Source organism: Colletotrichum godetiae (genome assembly GCF_030913485.1).
Source record: "Colletotrichum godetiae strain CBS 193.32 chromosome Unknown BDP55scaffold_1, whole genome shotgun sequence".
In the NCBI taxonomy this organism is placed as follows: domain Eukaryota; kingdom Fungi; phylum Ascomycota; class Sordariomycetes; order Glomerellales; family Glomerellaceae; genus Colletotrichum; species Colletotrichum godetiae.
Genome location: NW_026851249.1, coordinates 2,277,935 through 2,294,583, shown reverse-complemented (window position 1 = coordinate 2,294,583; position 16,649 = coordinate 2,277,935). Strand labels below are relative to the sequence as shown.

Below are 16,649 nucleotides of genomic sequence, written 5' to 3'. Positions count from 1 at the left end.
ATCAGGCTGCCTGATATCCTTTTGCGACACAGCCACATGACCTGCATGCCGGCGTTGGCATGCAGTGGTTCTGCATGCGATGTCACATTGGTGTAAGCACTAGCACGATGCCACACGTTTTTATACTTACTTTCGAATTCTTTCGAATGTCCCGCGATTAGATCAATGTGGGAGTCGATCGCCCGTGGATGATATCCTATGATATTCCCAGCTTTGAATATTTACAGGCTCTTCTTCTAGTGCTTCCACGAAACCGAGCAGGTCCGGTTCAGGATGTTTCATCTGTAGCGGCCGTCCATCTTTGTTTCGAGACTGAATGTTGGACTGGAAAATACCAGCCGTCGAAAATGGGAGGAAATCTTCGTAAGTGATTGGACGTGCCTCTATAACACTCTGTGCAATGAGACGCTCAAGAGCGAGTGCATCGAGTTGCTGGCCAGCCTCACCCGGGGGTGCTTTACCGATGCAGAAATATTCGCTATGTATCAATTCCTTGCTCCTCAATTCAGTCCAAGTGTCAGAATATTGCTTGAAAACATCTTCTGCGATTATATTAGCCTGCTCAGGTTCAGCATTCGCCGCCAGTGCTATGGCCTCTTGCAGAAGTCGTTCGTAAAGTATCTTCCTCGTTCCGTAACCGCGGCACCCCGCTCCTCAACTTCCCCGAACCGAGCCTTATAGCCGGCCTTGATCAGTTCGGGCTCAGTCGAAGCCAAGCCCAGGTCAGTACTATCGCTTTGCCTGAAGTGGACGTATTCTTCAAGAGCCAGAAAACTAGTCTGGCGCAGGAGAATGGGACACTGGCGAATGGCCGGCCCTTCGATGCGTGCCTTGACAGCCATGTCCGCCTCCCTCATAGCAGCCTGGACGACCGAAATGCCCAAGGTCCGAGGTGTGAGGTGGTTGACATGGGCGCTTTGGAAAGTGCAATTTCAGCCGGAATTGGATGCTCGGCCTTCAAAACGTTGAACTGGTCGAAGGTAGCGGCAACCACTGCCTGTCGGCTGAAGGTTTGCAAGGCCTCTGGAAATAACAGCCTGCTCCTCTGTAAGTCTACCATTCTGGGACTCGGCAGTGTCGAGAACTCTACTGAGCTTGGCCGTGGATTTGTTTCTTTTCTGAAGCAGTTCCCACGAGAGCTGGCGTGCGTCTTCGGCGGCGAGGATTTCTGGACGAAGCATGGTCGTGAAGACAAGGAACGGGTTCCGATGGAGGCTTTGTACGCTTGTGGGGCGAAAGCATGTGGCATGCATGGGCAAACCGGCGACGGATAGATCGTAGTACCCAACCGGATGCATTCCCAAAATAGCAAAGATACGCTTCACTGTTCGAAGCTCGTGGGGGGTGCCTAGCCTGATGGCACCATGGCGTTCAAGCGTGAGCCTTTCGGCACTGGCCCTGATAGTGATCGTGTCCAAAGTGAGGTCTTCTTCCTTTTTCCGGAGGACATCTTGATTGACACGGCGCACAATATCGAGTAAGTTGCCATACAGCGGGACTACTTTCTGATACATCGCCGACATTGCCAATGCAAATTTGGTCCTCAAATCGTCAGGTTCGATGAAGCTAGCCGCACCAGGAGGGGGTTGGCCCATCATCTGTTCAGTGTTGACGGCGGATATCATGATGAGCTGCGAGTCGTCGGTTCGTCTAACATAGGCATTGAAGGCAGCGTTTAATGCGGAATATCGTAACTTTGATCAAGCTCCCAGACAGTTTTGCTTTGAGTATGTCGAACAGGCTTGGCAAATGTGAAAAGCTCCGGCAACGTCGCAAGACGATCGCAATCGCCATATCTGAAGAACCTGGTTCGGTTGCTCATGATGCTATGTCGATGGTTGGTGTAAGTGCTACCCAGCGGCGTTGCTTGTTCCCACCGAATCTTGGCGCTCGGCGAACTCACCATGGCCGGAGCGGAGCGACTGGTCGTGTTGATTTACCTAAATCGAACTTCCCGGCTGCTCTCGGTCTTGGCGCCCAGCAATGCCTTCATCTGCCGAACGGGCGGGCTCCCAGTCCCGTTTGCGAATTTTCGGGCAGCAGTTTAATCCCGACGCGACGTTAATGTAGCAAATTTTCGGGCACGACGATGAAATCAAATTTCCTGACCCTTCTTTGAGAACGGATCCAGAACTCGAGCTTTCGGCCATCCGGAACGATTCGGCTTTCTGATATCGACTTTTGTACGGGTTGAACTACCAAGTTTCTTTACTAATGAGACAGTATACAAAGACACAAAATATCACACACATATGATTCGTTCAGCATCTTTCTAACATCGGTGAGGTGTCTTCGAATACCCGAGCTTTTGTCAATTGGCAAACGTCACCTGTATGAGCTTGATCTTATCTATCTATGAAGCTGCAGAAATACGTCTTGCTCTTTGAAAACATCTTCAGGCGACTTGCCCACGAGATCCTTATAGATTGATGGATCCGTTGCTCCTTCTAAACCGAAGATCACGCACTGGCTGCGCGCATCAAGACCCAGCCTTTCGCGAAAAGCCTTATTATTGCCTGCCTTCAGGAGGACACCCATGGTCGCGGCTGACGATTCTCCACAAACAACAGGAACGTCACCGTGCTTGCCCTCCGCTAAGGCTATCATTCCATCCACGGCAACGCGGTCAGGAACAGCAATGAAATCACTGGAAAGCCACTCAAGAATCTTCCAGGCAGCGGGGGACGGGCCTCGACATGCGAGCCCGGCCATCAATGTTCTAAGGCTGCTGTTGCTCTGACGTAATTCTCCAGCTTTTGCACTCTGAAGCAGGCAGTCTGCCTCTGTTGGTTCGATGACGACACAGCGGGGAAATGGAATCGTGCTGTTTGACGCAGAAATTTCGTCAAAGTGTTTGTAGAAGCCCAGAAAGATAGCTGCCGCGATACTGCCCACCCCGCCACAGACAAAAACATGGGTAATGTCCTGGAGGCTTGGCAGCATTTCGAGCGCCTCTTCAGCCACCACCATATATGCGTTCATTACGTCCTGAGGAATGCCGTGGTCGAATCAGTCCAAGAAGTGCTGCTGACGAAGTGCCACCCATTCATTCGCGCATCCTCTTTGGCTCGGAACACAGACTCGTCGTATTCTCCGTCGATTCGAATGACAATAGCGCCGAGATCCTTCATCATCTTGGCACGCACGGGGCTGACATGACCGTGGATGTAGTCAACACAGCGGCAACCGAAGACTTTGGCGCCGTATGCAAGCCCCCGCCCCTGGTTACCGTCTGTCGCCACACAGACAGTCACTTGTTGTGTGATATGATGATACTTGCTTGTACGAAGCTCGGCCGATGACGGATAGGCGCCGGTCTGACGGTGTACCTCATCGGAGAGGATCCGGCACACCGCGAATGGTGCACCGAGAGCCTTGAAAGAGCCGAGATCAGTGCCGAACCGTCTGCTCTCATCTTTGATGAAAACATTGCCAAGACCAAGCGTTTTGGCGAGTTGGGGCAGGTCTCTCAGTGGCTGAGGCTGATATTCGGGCCAAGTCTGAATTTCCTTCACGGCAGGACCCCAATTATTGAGGTTTTGGACGCAAGTAGCGGCAGTCTTTGCAGCAGCCTTGGACAGCCGGCGGGCGTTGGGGTGATGAGAATAGTCGATGGACATGGTGTGAGAGTCGAGTATGGGTCAACAGAACATGCAACGTAACTACCGGATAATTGCGACAACCGCCTGTTTTCTGTCCGGCAGCCTTGCTTTTATACTGCGCATATTGTAGATCTTTCGCGCAAAGTCTTGAGTACGTCTGTCGCGTAGAAGAGAGCTGTTCGAAAACCGGTGATTGCTCTCTTTTCGGCCAGACTGGTGGTTCCTTCGGCAAGGTGTTCAATCTCCGAACTATCAGTTGCCTCTGCTATCGGCAGACCGTAGTTTCACCGAGCACACGGACAAAGTTTTAGATCGAAAGTCTTAGTCATTTATTCGTCTATCCGGGAAGCCTATTCTCCAAAACATAGCAACGTACTATGAGATACACAAAGAAGCCGAGATGCATTATACTGAGTATCTGTGGGGAACTCAGATTCCACCCTCTTTACCCCCTCCTACCAAGCAGCGTCAGCATCGGTATCAGCAGGCGAAATGCAGAGAACGCCAAAATCGATCGTTACCGGTAATACTACTCAGAGTGTCCGTAGCGTTCTGCTTGCTGGAAAGAACACCGCGTGAGTCCCTCATGGACGATACCAACCGACCCACTATCAGTAGAAGAGACCTCTGACTGGTCACCACTTCCATAGTTGCCATAGATGTCACGAAAGAAAGGTGAAGTGTAGCGGTAGCCGTCCGTGCCATAACTGCCAGCAGTCTGACAAGGCGGGCGAGTGCTCGTTTCCGCAAAGGAATAGGACGGTAAAGGTTCCGCAAAGGTGAGCTGACATTCCTTCTTCAAACCCCCATCTTAAGACATTGTCTCTGTTGCTAATGGTTCGAAATTCAAGTTTACTGGATGAACTATTCCAGGAGATTGATAGACTGAGGCGACAGAGTACACCTCAGCTGCAGTCAGAACGCTGCGCAACGGATATCAATGAATCCCACCATACAAACACTCCTGAAGAAGATGCCCCTCAACCACTTCAGTCACCTATAGACCTTCAGCCAGAACCATCTGCAGAGTCCGCGGAAACCGAAACAAGTCCAGCAATCAGTGTTGATCCGTGGTTCAACAGTTTGAATGTCTTCAGAAGCCCTGTCCTCATCGGCGAGGCTGCCGACGCCGCTTTCGCAACTCGGTTTCGCCAGGTCATTACGGACCCATCAGCCCCCGAGCCTATTCACCTCCTACGCCTGGATTACGCTTCCAACGAGTCCATGATGTCGTTGGCTGATGTCAACACACCTTGGCCTGGGCCTTCCCGCGCCAAATTCTTGCTCGAGGCCGCCATGAAATACATTGGTCGCTCATATCACATCGTGGAAGCACGCGTAATTACAGAAAGCTGGAAACGGAACAGCCATGACGCGAGCCAGGAAGCTATAACCCTTCGGTGTAGAACTTGGGCCCTATTTGCGATCGGGGAGCTTTACATCTCCAAGTCCACCGGCGTCCACGGTTTCCCTGGAATGGCATACTTTGCTCAAGCATCTAAGGCTTTGGGATACCTTGACGAGCGCCCCGAGGTTGACTCCGTTGAGCTTTACCTCCTCTTGGTCAGCCTCTCCTGGATGATGTCCAACGACGACTAATATCCTGACAGGCTTTCTACTCTATGGCTCTGAACCGACGATATAGTGCGTACGTTTTCGCGGGTACTGCCGTTCGTGTTGCAGTTGTTATCGGCCTACACCTTGGCATTCCGGAGTCTCAATTACCAGATCCCATGATTCGCCAACATCGGAAGTGTCTCTTTTGGACTGCATATATCATAGACCGACTCTGTGCTGCGAACCTTAACCACCCACCGGCAATTCAAGATGATGACATTGGCATTGACCTTCCTTGCGAGCCATCTACTTCGACTTCGACCAATAGCTGTGGTGACTCCGATTACCATGTTGCTAATATCAAACTAGCCGGTCTATTAACTTCCATAATCCGATCTGTCTACAGCGCCCGAACTCAAGCTGAAGGCACATGCGCGAACCTCTCGAGCCGCGTTCAAGGCTGTCTCAAAGATCTCCAGTGCTGGTTCGAAACCTTACCTCGTTCGTTACAGATTGGAGACAAATCTTTGAACGAGCCTCATGATAACAAAGTTGTCTCTCTTCATCTGCGTTTCTACCAGGTTAGTCACCTTTATCTATCGGGTATCCTCTATTGCACATGCTCAACGCTGATCCTCACTAGTGTGTGATCTTGGCTACTCGACCACTTTTGCTACACGCCCTGCGAATTCAGGTCGCAAACTCACGTCCCGGCCCATCTCCAGCATCATTCAGAATCCCTCCCGATGCAACAGCACTTTCACAGGCATGCATACGGTGCGCTCATCAGTCTACAAGACTCTTCACACGAGCGTGGATCGATGGGAACTTTGTGACTTTTGATTGCTTCTTCACGCAACACCTCTTTTCTTCATTAACGATCCTAGCCATTTCGAGTCTCTTGGACGGAGTAGGCAGTCGACAGGATCGGGATTCTTACGAGGAGGCATCTCGCCTGCTTGACCAACTAAAGATGGCTGGGAACATGGTGGCCCAGGAATATAGTCGCCATGTTGAAGTGATGGAGTCGACGATATTGTCGCACCTAAAAGACAATACCCCATCCCAGTCAGATGGAGCAGGAGGGCCTTGCGACGATGTTCTCACTCAGGAAACTGATCCAAGCTTACCAGATGGGACAGTGCCAGCAGCAGGTGTGCCTTGGCCAGAGCCGTCGTTGCAAGAGCTGCTGTCCCAACCAGTGTTCTTGGAGGGCGCTGTTCGAGGGGAGCACTCGCAAGGGATTTACTGGCCAGATATGCATGTAGATAGATGAGATATCAGGAATCGCAACAAAGATCCGGCCACTAAGCTCTCCGCCGAGACATGTCATGTTCGGCGAAAAGCGTTCTGCCCGGACCCCGCGGGCCAAGTTTTCCTCACAGCACCGCCAATACGAGATACCGACGTGCGTCAGTTTCGTTTCCCATTATTCCCATGTTCATTCTTTCTGCATTGCCTGTCAAGTTCTGCCTGAGAAACCATTCCCTCACGTTCCTCATGCCGCACAACTTCGGGCGCAAGGTTAATGTCGGCTACTTGTCGCAGGCCACCAAATGCGGTTTCCACCGTCAGAAGGCCGCACATTGCACCCAACCGAGTATGTATGCATCCACCCCTGATTCCATCCAAGTCTCTGGCATAATGACATAGACATAAGCCAATCAAACTGAACCCTTTCTTCCAGAATTTGGCTCAATAACTGAGTGTCGACCCTTGCTTCGAGTAATGCCATTGGGGGGCTCAGTTACCCACGGCGTCGGCTCTTCTGATCAGAACGGGTATCGGAGGAAGCTATTCGAGTTTCTCTGCGACCACGGCTTCAACGTTTGCATGGTTGGATCTCGTAAATCCGGCACCCATCATAGCAACGAACATGAAGGCTGGCGGGGATATAGGATCGACCAAATCGAGGTCAGGGCGCGGGTAGCGGCAGCGAAGTACTTGCCGCATGTCTTCACCGTGAACGCCGGCTCCAACGATTGCTTACAAGATTATAAATTGGTAGAAGCACGGGACCGCCTTAGCCACCTCTTGGAGACCCTCTGGGATGCCTCGCCTGGTTCGACCATTATTCTCTCAAGCCTACTAGTCAACCAGGACGAGGCCGTGCAGCAGCGGATTGAGGCCTTCAATACGGAGGCGGAAAGATTAGCCCGCACTTTGACTCTAGGGGGAAGGAAAATCGTTTTCGTAAACTTGCAAGGAAACGATGGGCCTGTCATGGAAGATTTAGTGGCGGATGGGACGCACCCTAATGATACAGGATATGAAAAAATGGCCCGGATATGGCTACGGGGCATTCAAATGGCTTCAAAAGAAGGCTTCCTGCCCCCACCGCAACAGTTATAGCGATTTTGAGATAGAACCTTCTGTATGGGGAGAGTACCATTAGCTTCTGTCGGTCCAGAGCCGAGCAGGTCAGGAGCGTCGACTCTTGATTCTGGCTAGCATAGTGCCAACTGCCATTGCCTCCAAGGCCCTGGACGTAACTTGACAACAAAAATGATGGAACTGATGCCAGCCAGTAATCACTTCGTCAAGTCTATACCATATATTGTCTATTGTGCCTAGCTAGCTACCGTATCCTAGTGTGAATTGCCCCCTTGCGACTCCTAGCTTTTCTCTTTCAAGAGGTAGAGACAACCGTGGCCCATGGATGCTCAGTATCGCCGTACATGATCTCGGTGAGCCATCTTTTGATAGTGGTCGTGACTTTCGCTCCCTTTCCGTCGTCACCCATTGGCACATCGATATCATGCCCTCGATAGTGAATTTGGGAAACTGCTGAGATGAAATACTAATTTCGTCAGTGCTTGGGGTCCAGTATCACGGCAAATTAGAAAAACTCACAGCAGTGCCTGCGGAAAACGACTCCAAGAGACGACCTTCAGATGCAGCCTCCATGATTTCCGTGACTGTGAATTTGCGCTCTGTGACCTCAATCTCCTGGCCAAGCCTTTCCCTCGCAAGCTCCAGGCAACTTCGTCTCGTAACGCCATCAAGGATCGTCTTATCATCCAGGGGCGCAGTCAAAAGCTCCGTCTTGCCATCCTTGCGTACCCACACAACGAAGAAGTTGCACCCACCAGCTTCAGTGCATTCGCCATCTTCTCCGTAAAGCCACAAGACTTGATGATACCCTCGAGCGCTAGCTTCCTGCAGAACCAAGATCGAAGGCCCATAGTTGGCTCCGATCTTTGCGTATCCGAAGCCACCGGCCCAGGCCCGCACGGCGTCTTTCGGGGACGAGTAAAGCCGCATACCCCCCGGCGGCACATCGAGGCGAGGCATGTAGGCCAGGACGATGAACAGCATTGCTTCCTTTGGCGCCTGAACACCTAGCTGAGGCGAAGTACCAATGATCGTGGGACGAACGTAAAGAAAACCACCAGCCTGTTCTTTGGGGAGCCAGCGAGCAGCATCCACCGATAACAGCTCAAGAACAAGTTTCTTGACCTCTTCGGGTTCGAATGTAGGGAGAGAAATCCGGGCGGCCGAGGTTCTTAGACGAGCGACGTTATGCTCGATACGGAACACTCTGAGCATGCCATCATTGCCTCTATAAGCCTTCAGGCCCTCGAAGCACTCGGTAGCGTAGTGAAGGCAGGACGCGGTTGGCAGCAGGCTAAGCGGGCTATAGGGCTTCAACTCAGGCTTGGACCATCCGACGCCATGCTTCCAGGACGCAACGACCATATGATCTGTGCATATGCTCTGGTCTGAAGACAGAATCGTGGCTTCGTTGGGAACAGGTTGAGGACTGGTTGCGAGATTATACGACAGCTCGCAGGCCCTTAGCGGACATTCCGCAAGTGTAGAAGCCATACCGAATGGAAAGAAGCTTCCTCGTGATAAGTGCTGGAGTGTAAAGACTTGAGGAGGGCAAAAATGATTCCTCCCGTCTAGTGTTCAGTACCTTTTGACGTGAATAGGAACATAGTTTTTATGGTACTCTACAGGAATTAACCCGTCGTGAATTGGACAGAGCCGACGCAAAACGAAGGAAGGCGAGATCGGCCTCCTTACTCCTTGCCGCATTTACAATGGAGCATTGTTAAAATTTTTGGTTAAAAGCTTGGGAGGGATGAATGGTGTAAACTCGGTCAACATCCTCGGCGCCGACGTTGGAATATTATAGCATCGGCCCCGGTGCAATCCGCCGTTATCAATAGGCTACAAACAGCCGACCAAACTGAAAACGGCGGACTATAGAAGGGTATGAACCAAATACGCGGCCATATGTTCTTCTACATGTTGCAAGACACTCTGTGCGGGTATTCATCATGTTTGAATGATGCTGTGACTGTTATTATGACACCCTAACCACCAGCATGAGTGCATGTTTGATCCGTGCTTCTCTTGCCTTTGCTTCTCTTGACAGGCTCTCCGGTCTCGCAGGCTTCCCAGGTATCTAGTACATCCGCGAATGCATTCATATCAGGTAAACCTCATTACCTAGTAGTGAGCTTTTCCATCTTTTCCCGCTGGCTCTCTTTTGCTATTCCCCTTGTCTCCGATCTCGCTAGCAGCAACAGCCGCAATAATCAAAAGGGCAGTCCCGAGCACAAACCCACTCATAACGCAATACACCATATTTGTATGAAGTTCCTGGCGCCTTTCCACAGCCCGAAGCCGTCTTAAAATCTCGTCTTGGCCTTGCGGCAGCCCATCAAAACCCTCCTCGCGATCTGTCCATTGGTTGATTGCATATTCTCTCGGGTTGTCAAGGACCTCGACGACTTGCGTGAATAGACTTCTAAAATTCCTAAGGGATGCTAGATACGACTTGAAGGAGGTCGGAGATGTTACTTGTTGTCCGGCATTCCTTCTGGGCGACTCGTACTTGTAGCCCATCTTGGTCTTTCTCGAATCTCGTATGAAGCCTCGGAATGGGTTATCTTGGTGAGGGCTGCCATATCTGCTTTGGTTGTCGCTAAACGAGGAACCAAGGCTGTCTTGTGCTGATGAATCAGGTCCTGTGAGTGTTTTTGTGACGTTGATGAGATAGCGGTTGTGTGGCTCTATAGTTCTCGCGGTTCTCGGCTGGGCCTTGAGTGCGGTTAAGACCATCCTTCCACTCGTCGGGGGGCTGGAAAGCCGTGTTGCTACGAGTCGCAGAGTGTTGAACATGATGATTCTCGAAAGTGTTGATGCAGCTTGGGATCAACCTTCATTAGTGTTGCTCGCTCACCCATAGACTACAATACATCCCAAGGCTGAGAGATTCCCCTTATCACCGCCGAACCAGCACAGTTCGGAGATAGGTCTTTGACTCCCGCTGCCGCCCCCTTCCATCCGTGTCCATAACGTCCATGTCTTTGGGTGGGTTGAACAGGTTCCTGACTTCATCGCGTTTCCATATGAAGATAGACCAACACCTCAAACAACATTGCAAAAGCTGTCATGAGTATCCACGAAACTACACTCGTCCATACTCCAGCCATCAATTTGTATTTCATCACGTCCTAGAAGCGAAGCAGACAAAATGTTCGTACAGTTTGTGAGAAAAGATCTCCGAGTACCTTGGTTATCGAGGAAACCCAAAATTTGGATTTCGCGTAAGTCACAATCTCACTACTTGAGCCAGGTGACAAATGTACAGGCGTCGAAGTTGAGTTTAAGTAAGGAGATGAGTCTCGTGATATCAAGGTATACCAAAAACTCTGACACCCAGCCTCAGGTTCATGGTATCTCCGTAATGTACTCTCCTACCCTGATAGACACAAACGTTTCCTCGCAGATGAACATCCGATATCATCATCCTCAACAAGTGAAAACACAACTCGAATAACACAAAACAGAAACATCTCACAACGCCGCAACAACGTCTCTCAAAGACTCTTCCGCTCTCTCCAGAGACAACTCCCCCAAGCAATCCCAAGGCCAACAAAATTCCTTACAACCACAACGTCTCTCACAGCCACAACCTTCCCACAAGCCCGTCTCTTCTCAAATTCACCAACTCTCCACGGCAAAGTAGTCCACCCCGACATGGACAACTACATCCGCTACAGCCTCCGCGACGGTCCCCCACGCACACCCAGCCCTAAACCACTCTACTCGTTCTTCCGCCAACACTCATGGTCAAGTACACCATCAGCAGCAGCAACAATAACAACAACAACAACAACAACAACAACAACAACAACAACAACAACAACGAAAACACCACTTACACTCGCAACGCCAACCTTCATCTCAGCCTTTCAACCCACATGGCCGAATCACAGAGTATCATCATCCTCCTCTCGAACCCCCGAGGACCTCGCACAAATCGAGAGCTCGCTCCGACAGCGTAAACTCCTTGACTCGCAAGCCGATGCCTTGATGGTTCTCGCGAACGATTTGAATGATAGAATAGGGGCGTTCAACAAACTCTCAGAGAACCCTCCCCCATTCCGCGGCGGGCTTCTCCCTTGGCCCCGAGAGGTTCTTTCTCAATTCCAAGAGGATCGGCGGCTTAAATCGCAACGCGATGCCTCGAACGTTCTCCGGGCGCATGTAGTGCGTGAATACAAGATCTTGAGGGAAGCCGCGAAGAAGTCTCGGCCCCCAGGGACCCTATCCGATGATGATCATGATCATGATCATGATGGCGGGAAGAGTGGTCCGCGGCGTATACGTATCTATCCGTCTGCGTGGATCTGCGGCATTCTCTTGGGGCAAATATGGAACGGCGTAACCTCGGATAAAGGACCAGAGACTCGGGAGGTGGAAGATGATGCTGCGTCGGATGAACCAGACAGTGTCGCAGAAGGGAAGTCAGAAGATGACAGGGGGCCCCAAAAGCTGCATTATCTCGCGAGACCATAGATCCAGTACACTTGATTAGTCAAGCCAGGTCAACACGAATAACAAAAGTCACTACTCGGCATTCCTTGCTTTACTTGTAAACATCTCTCATCACATTGACTCTCATTTTCCTAATCTGCGCTATCCATAAAGCCTTTCTTTAACCGTCGTCCCAAGGCCGTCGACTCATAATAATAGGTCTCGCCGGGTCCCACGGCCCATAAATCTCATTCTTGTACTTTTGCAACCCAATCAGCCACCAACTACACCCGCCCATCGCAATCGCAGAGATGAGCACGCTGACAACCATGCCCGCCACTGCCCCCTTCCAAGGCCAGCAGGACATGCCGACACCAGCGGCACAACCGCCATTATCACCCACAATCACCCCGACACCAGCACCCGCCCCCAAAACAAGAAACACCGTCATGGCATAGTTATATCCCCAGCTCCGGTGCCTCGCATATCGCCGAAACACGGGAAACAGCCCAAAAACCTCAATACTAAACAGTGTGAGACTAAAGACCTGGCCCGTAGACGGCAGCCGCGAAGCGAGCACCGTCGAGGCCATGAGCGCCGCGTTGGTCGACAGCGAGGCGGGGATGGTGACGCGGACGCCGCCCGAGTAGTCAAAGAAGAAGATGTTGATGGTCAGGAGCCAGAAGGACATGGCCCAGATGCTGTCGCTCCACGTCGACTTTGTGAGGGACTTCAGGATGGGGGAGAGGCCTAGGAGGGTGGAGTAGATGAGGATGGCGCTCTTGACGGTGCTGAGACGCTGGTTGAGGCGGCTGTTGTCGTCGCCTGGTAAGGGGAAGGAGGAGCGGCGCGGGAGGGGGAGGCTGCTGTTGACTTCTTGGCTGTGGCGGCGGTAGACGGACTGCGAGGTCGCTGAGGTGGAAGAGATGAGGGAGCTCGCGGAGGCGGAGTGCGAGTGCCGCGCCAGGCGAGGCCGCTCGGCGCCAGCGGTACTAGAGAGATTTGTCGCGGAGCTCGTGGCCGTCGTGGCGGTAGACGAAGCAACAGCGCCATCATCGTGCATGGGCGGGCTCCGCTGCCTCATACTCCCCGTCCTCCGACTCGGCTCCAACCTCCGCCCCGCGGCCGTCGCGCTGTTGCTGCTCCTGCCCGCCAGACCTAGCTCCTTTCGCTCCTCGTCGGCCTCCCACCGCTCCCACAGCAGCCACCCCAAGAACGTAGCCATGCTGCTAAACGAAACAATGGACACGGGCGACACGCGCTCCTGGGATATGAGGACGAAGCAGACGATGAAGAGGATGACGGAGCAGACGTGCTGAACAATGACCGTCGAATCGGCGACGAGGGGCCAAAAGTCGTAGGGCTGCAGGCGCGGATTGCGCTGGAGACTCTCGAGAAAGGTATTCTGATCCGTGTAGTTGTCCGGGTAGCTCTGCTTCACCCACATGAGCTTCTTCCACGTCCGCTTGCGACTCCGGCGTGAGCGGGAGCGGTGGCTGCCCGCGGCGCCGACGGCAGAGGCGGCATTATGACGGAGGCGTGCGCGGGCGGCGCGGTGGTCTGCGCCGAGGGAGGAGACGTCGGGGAAGGAGGGCACCGGTCGGCGCGGCGGGGAGGTGGCTAGAAAGGCATCCTCGGGAGCGAGGCGGGATCGGTCCTGGCGCTGCTGGTGGAAGTTTGTGGTGCTGTTGTTGGTGCTGCTGTTTGTGGTGCCGGTGCTGAGGGCCGTCGGGAGGGTGGAGGAGCGTGTGAGGGGCGGGGGGAAGGAGCCAAAGTCCGTTGGTGTTGTCGGGGACATTAGGCGCGGCTTTGCCGTTGAGGGCTTCAATGGAAATGGAACGACAAGAGTACAAAGACTCAATGGATGACTTTGTTTGGAGACCGAGACCTTTTCTCAGCCTCGCCGTCGCGGATGGACTGAAGTCGGCGCAAGGCTGGAGACCAAATTGGTAGGAGCCACACAGAATGCGCGCGCCAGGAAGGCAGTCGCAGTGGCAGTAGAAGGGGAAAGAAAGTGCCAAGGGGGCCCAGACCACGCCAGGGGAGGGCACAAAAAAAGGGTGCGTGCACGGACGGGGAAAGGAGATTAGTGGGGAAGGGACCAAGTGCACCAAGGGTAGCCGAGTCAGTTCGATTTCGACAAGGGTGCGCCGCCCGGACCAAGTCGCTGGATTCGGTAACCTTTTCTAAAGCCTTTTTTTTTGTTTTTTGTACCAAGTAAGATGTGCATACGAAGGATACCCAGACTGGTCGGTGGCCGAAAGAAGCGTCTTCCGAAGTCCATCAAGGGAAAGGTGTCTGCTGCTGCATCTGGTTGCTCCATTTACTACGCTTTACTATTGTCTCGAGATGATATCGAAAAGGAGGGTAGTAAATATGGGAAATATCCAACCACAGTTGCTACCTCAAGCTCAGTTCTTCTTTTGTCCGAGTAGAGTATCCGTAGTTCCGTACGTAGTACTCCGTAAAGTCTCGGAACCATCACCGAACTTGGAAGACAAAAGTAAAGGTTATTACCCAAAGCATCGCCCGCAGTAGTACCTAGCCTTCATGGATGAGCGGACAAATCGCGGACGGATCATGGACGGATCTAGGAAGGCATACATAGATGCATGCCTAAACCCAACCCTACCACGAATTGCGTCTACATCCGCGTCCGCGTCCGCCTTCGCCTTACCTAGAAGCTAAATTGAGTTAACCAACTTTCTTCATGACGCTGTCATGGACACACGCAGCTTCCGTCATGAACCACTTACGATCCGCGGCCCCTTCTTGACACACGACAACCCAGTATTCGGAGACTTTCCCATCCTCTTGGAAACCCAAATACCACGGTAGCTTGCGCGTCCATGACCCATGGAGCCCTGGAATAGGGGAATGTCGTCGACCGTCGTTCCAAGCCTTCCGTGGCCATGCAAGACACCAAGTGCTGTCAACAATGCATCAGAATACGTCCAGAATCGCGACCCGCGGCATCCCAAGCCCCGGATTCTCAACACCACCACCATCACGGTCCAACACCAGTACAACGACACCACACCTACTGCGCAGTAGTGACCTGACCACGAGGCTAGCGGTGCACTAGCATCCGACAGGTGCCCGATTTCTGAGAGAAACGGGGCCTCTCAACGGAGTTCCACCTCGCCATGTTCTGCACCGCGGCACCGCCTGCCTCTGCTCAAAGGGTACCGCCGGCAACACCGTTCCCCGCCAAACCCTTGTGCGCGACGGAATACGAAGAGCAATTCCAGAAGCATTTTGAAGCCGGGCAGTCTCATTTCTGTCTGCCTAGATGGCCCCGAATTTCTTTGCAGGGAGGCCCGCACCGGCACAAAGCTTGTTCGCTGCTTGTCCCCTGGTTGATTGGCTGTCCCACTGGAATAGACCCTCATGCTGCGTTCCTGAGGGCTGAATGGATATTACCGTCCACCCCGTAGTCAGTCAAGGGGGACATTGTCCTGTGTCGCTTTCGTGGTCAAGTCAAAGGTCGTGTGCTCGTCTGCAAGTGTTAGATCCAAGCGGATATACCTAGGTTGTCCACCGTCCCCCTTTCGTGCTGTTACCAGTCTTCTGGGCCCCTTCCCGTGCCATGCCCCTCCGCGTTGGCATGGTCAAGATCTTGTGGTCCAGACTCTTCGGCGCGCCCTACAGGGACTAGGCTTGAAATGTGGCAGGCTGCAGCGATGGCAGGCATGCCCGGTGGGCGCCCTGAAGACTGAGAGTTCGCCTGGAAGGGACTGCTTATTTTGGAACTTTAGCGGGCCGACCGGAAGAGCTCCCACACTGCCTTGTGCTGAGCGATGCTAAGGGCAGTGGTACGGAGTACAGTGGGTGTTGCTGGGAGGGTCTTTAGGCAATGGGACCAGCTCAGATCTGACTCTGGCCCAAGGGGCTCGAGTTACCTAGGTACTGCTGTTTCGACGGCACTAGTGCGAATAGCCTCACCATCAGCTCGATGGGACGATTCTGAGAGAGAGTCAGGGCTGGCATCGACGATCCCTCATCCCCCTTCCCTTCAAACTCAGGCACGAGAGCAACATGACATCAACGAGCGGGCGATCTGCGACAATTCGGCTCAACCTCCATGGTTAAAAACGTTGCTTTCTTGTTGCAAGTCTTGCCGGACGCGCTTGGCAAAGCCAGAGGTATGCGGGTTCGGGGTCCATCAAAGTCTCATTCCCATGGCATCCCGTGCTTTTGCGTGCCCATTGACTGTGGGTTGGTCTGAGGGCATCTGTTGAAACCGTTTTGACGTTCAGACTACCTCACCATGGAGGGCAAGAAGAAGCGGGTTTCGCAGCTGCTGCCGATGTGGGCCTCGGTTGCAATGGAACGAAACTGTCGCAAAACTCACAGGAGGGCAGGTTCCAACTTCCTAGGACGAGGATTTCGTGTTTCTTGTTCGTCAATGCTTGCTCCATTTGGTCGTGGTCACCCTGTGATTGTGACCCTGGCGACGAGCCGGCGATGCTCCCAAATAAGAGAGACAGCTCCGCGGTGGTCTTCAGTCACCACATTGCAACCAAAATGGCGAATGTGCACACTATTTGATGGCGGCTGGTATAAGCTATGTCGGCATCCGCCGCACCTGTGGTGTGGTGATTCCAAAAAAGAAGTCCAAGCAATGGAACCAGAGCGCTAATCAGTGGATCCTTGGCGTCGATCCATTGCTTGGGTTCGCCAGCTGCGATTTGCCTTTGGCGCCAACTCCCACCT

General features: G+C 52.8%; 7 protein-coding genes across 7 annotated transcripts; 2 read left to right on the top strand and 5 right to left on the bottom strand.

Moving 5' to 3' along the window:
• Window positions 1-162: 162 nt before the first annotated feature.
• Window positions 163-1,595, bottom strand: BDP55DRAFT_689271 (uncharacterized protein; the record flags this gene model as incomplete). Its single annotated transcript, XM_060576722.1, has 4 exons — window positions 163-594; window positions 639-915; window positions 972-1,023; window positions 1,058-1,595. 4 exons carry the CDS (start codon window positions 1,593-1,595, stop codon window positions 163-165), a joined length of 1,299 nt encoding a protein of 432 aa, XP_060437235.1.
• Window positions 1,596-2,349: 754 nt separating this feature from the next.
• BDP55DRAFT_625696 (tryptophan synthase beta subunit-like PLP-dependent enzyme) lies at window positions 2,350-3,620 on the bottom strand (the record flags this gene model as incomplete). The annotated part of the gene is made up of 2 exons (XM_060571513.1): window positions 2,350-2,988; window positions 3,033-3,620. 2 exons carry the CDS (start codon window positions 3,618-3,620, stop codon window positions 2,350-2,352), a joined length of 1,227 nt encoding a protein of 408 aa, XP_060437234.1.
• A 474-nt stretch (window positions 3,621-4,094) lies between these two features.
• BDP55DRAFT_689269 (fungal-specific transcription factor domain-containing protein) lies at window positions 4,095-6,435 on the top strand (the record flags this gene model as incomplete). The annotated part of the gene is made up of 5 exons (XM_060576721.1): window positions 4,095-4,177; window positions 4,226-4,381; window positions 4,454-5,165; window positions 5,213-5,740; window positions 5,803-6,435. The coding sequence occupies 5 exons, from the start codon at window positions 4,095-4,097 to the stop codon at window positions 6,433-6,435; spliced, it is 2,112 nt and encodes a 703-aa protein (XP_060437233.1).
• Window positions 6,436-6,597: 162 nt separating this feature from the next.
• BDP55DRAFT_22235 (SGNH hydrolase-type esterase domain-containing protein) lies at window positions 6,598-7,546 on the top strand. The gene is made up of 2 exons (XM_060566088.1): window positions 6,598-6,763; window positions 6,847-7,546. The coding sequence occupies exon 2, from the start codon at window positions 6,888-6,890 to the stop codon at window positions 7,509-7,511; it is 624 nt and encodes a 207-aa protein (XP_060437232.1). The 5' UTR covers window positions 6,598-6,763; window positions 6,847-6,887; the 3' UTR covers window positions 7,512-7,546.
• A 164-nt stretch (window positions 7,547-7,710) lies between these two features.
• On the bottom strand, window positions 7,711-9,107 carry BDP55DRAFT_598402 (aminotransferase). Its single transcript, XM_060571020.1, has 2 exons — window positions 8,013-9,107; window positions 7,711-7,959 (listed from the first exon to the last, which is right to left on the bottom strand). The coding sequence occupies exons 1-2, from the start codon at window positions 8,985-8,987 to the stop codon at window positions 7,789-7,791; spliced, it is 1,146 nt and encodes a 381-aa protein (XP_060437231.1). The 5' UTR covers window positions 8,988-9,107; the 3' UTR covers window positions 7,711-7,788.
• A 339-nt stretch (window positions 9,108-9,446) lies between these two features.
• BDP55DRAFT_736674 (uncharacterized protein) lies at window positions 9,447-10,292 on the bottom strand (the record flags this gene model as incomplete). Its single annotated transcript, XM_060580362.1, has 1 exon — window positions 9,447-10,292. The coding sequence occupies one exon, from the start codon at window positions 10,290-10,292 to the stop codon at window positions 9,618-9,620; it is 675 nt and encodes a 224-aa protein (XP_060437230.1). The 3' UTR covers window positions 9,447-9,617.
• A 1,822-nt stretch (window positions 10,293-12,114) lies between these two features.
• BDP55DRAFT_538099 (phosphatidylinositol N-acetylglucosaminyltransferase-domain-containing protein) lies at window positions 12,115-13,731 on the bottom strand (the record flags this gene model as incomplete). The annotated part of the gene is made up of 1 exon (XM_060567912.1): window positions 12,115-13,731. One exon carries the CDS (start codon window positions 13,729-13,731, stop codon window positions 12,115-12,117), a length of 1,617 nt encoding a protein of 538 aa, XP_060437229.1.
• Between the last annotated feature and the right edge of the window lie 2,918 nt (window positions 13,732-16,649).

Excerpts from the sequence above, each read along its gene's own strand:
- BDP55DRAFT_22235 (XM_060566088.1), top strand. The coding sequence starts at position 6,888 with ATGCCATTGGGGGGCTCAGTTACCCACGGCGTCGGCTCTTCTGATCAG.
- BDP55DRAFT_598402 (XM_060571020.1), bottom strand. The coding sequence starts at position 8,987 with ATGGCTTCTACACTTGCGGAATGTCCGCTAAGGGCCTGCGAGCTGTCG. Across the intron at positions 7,960-8,012 it reads CGTTTTCCGCAGGCACTGCT|TATTTCATCTCAGCAGTTTC; the intron begins GTGAGTTTTTCT and ends TGACGAAATTAG.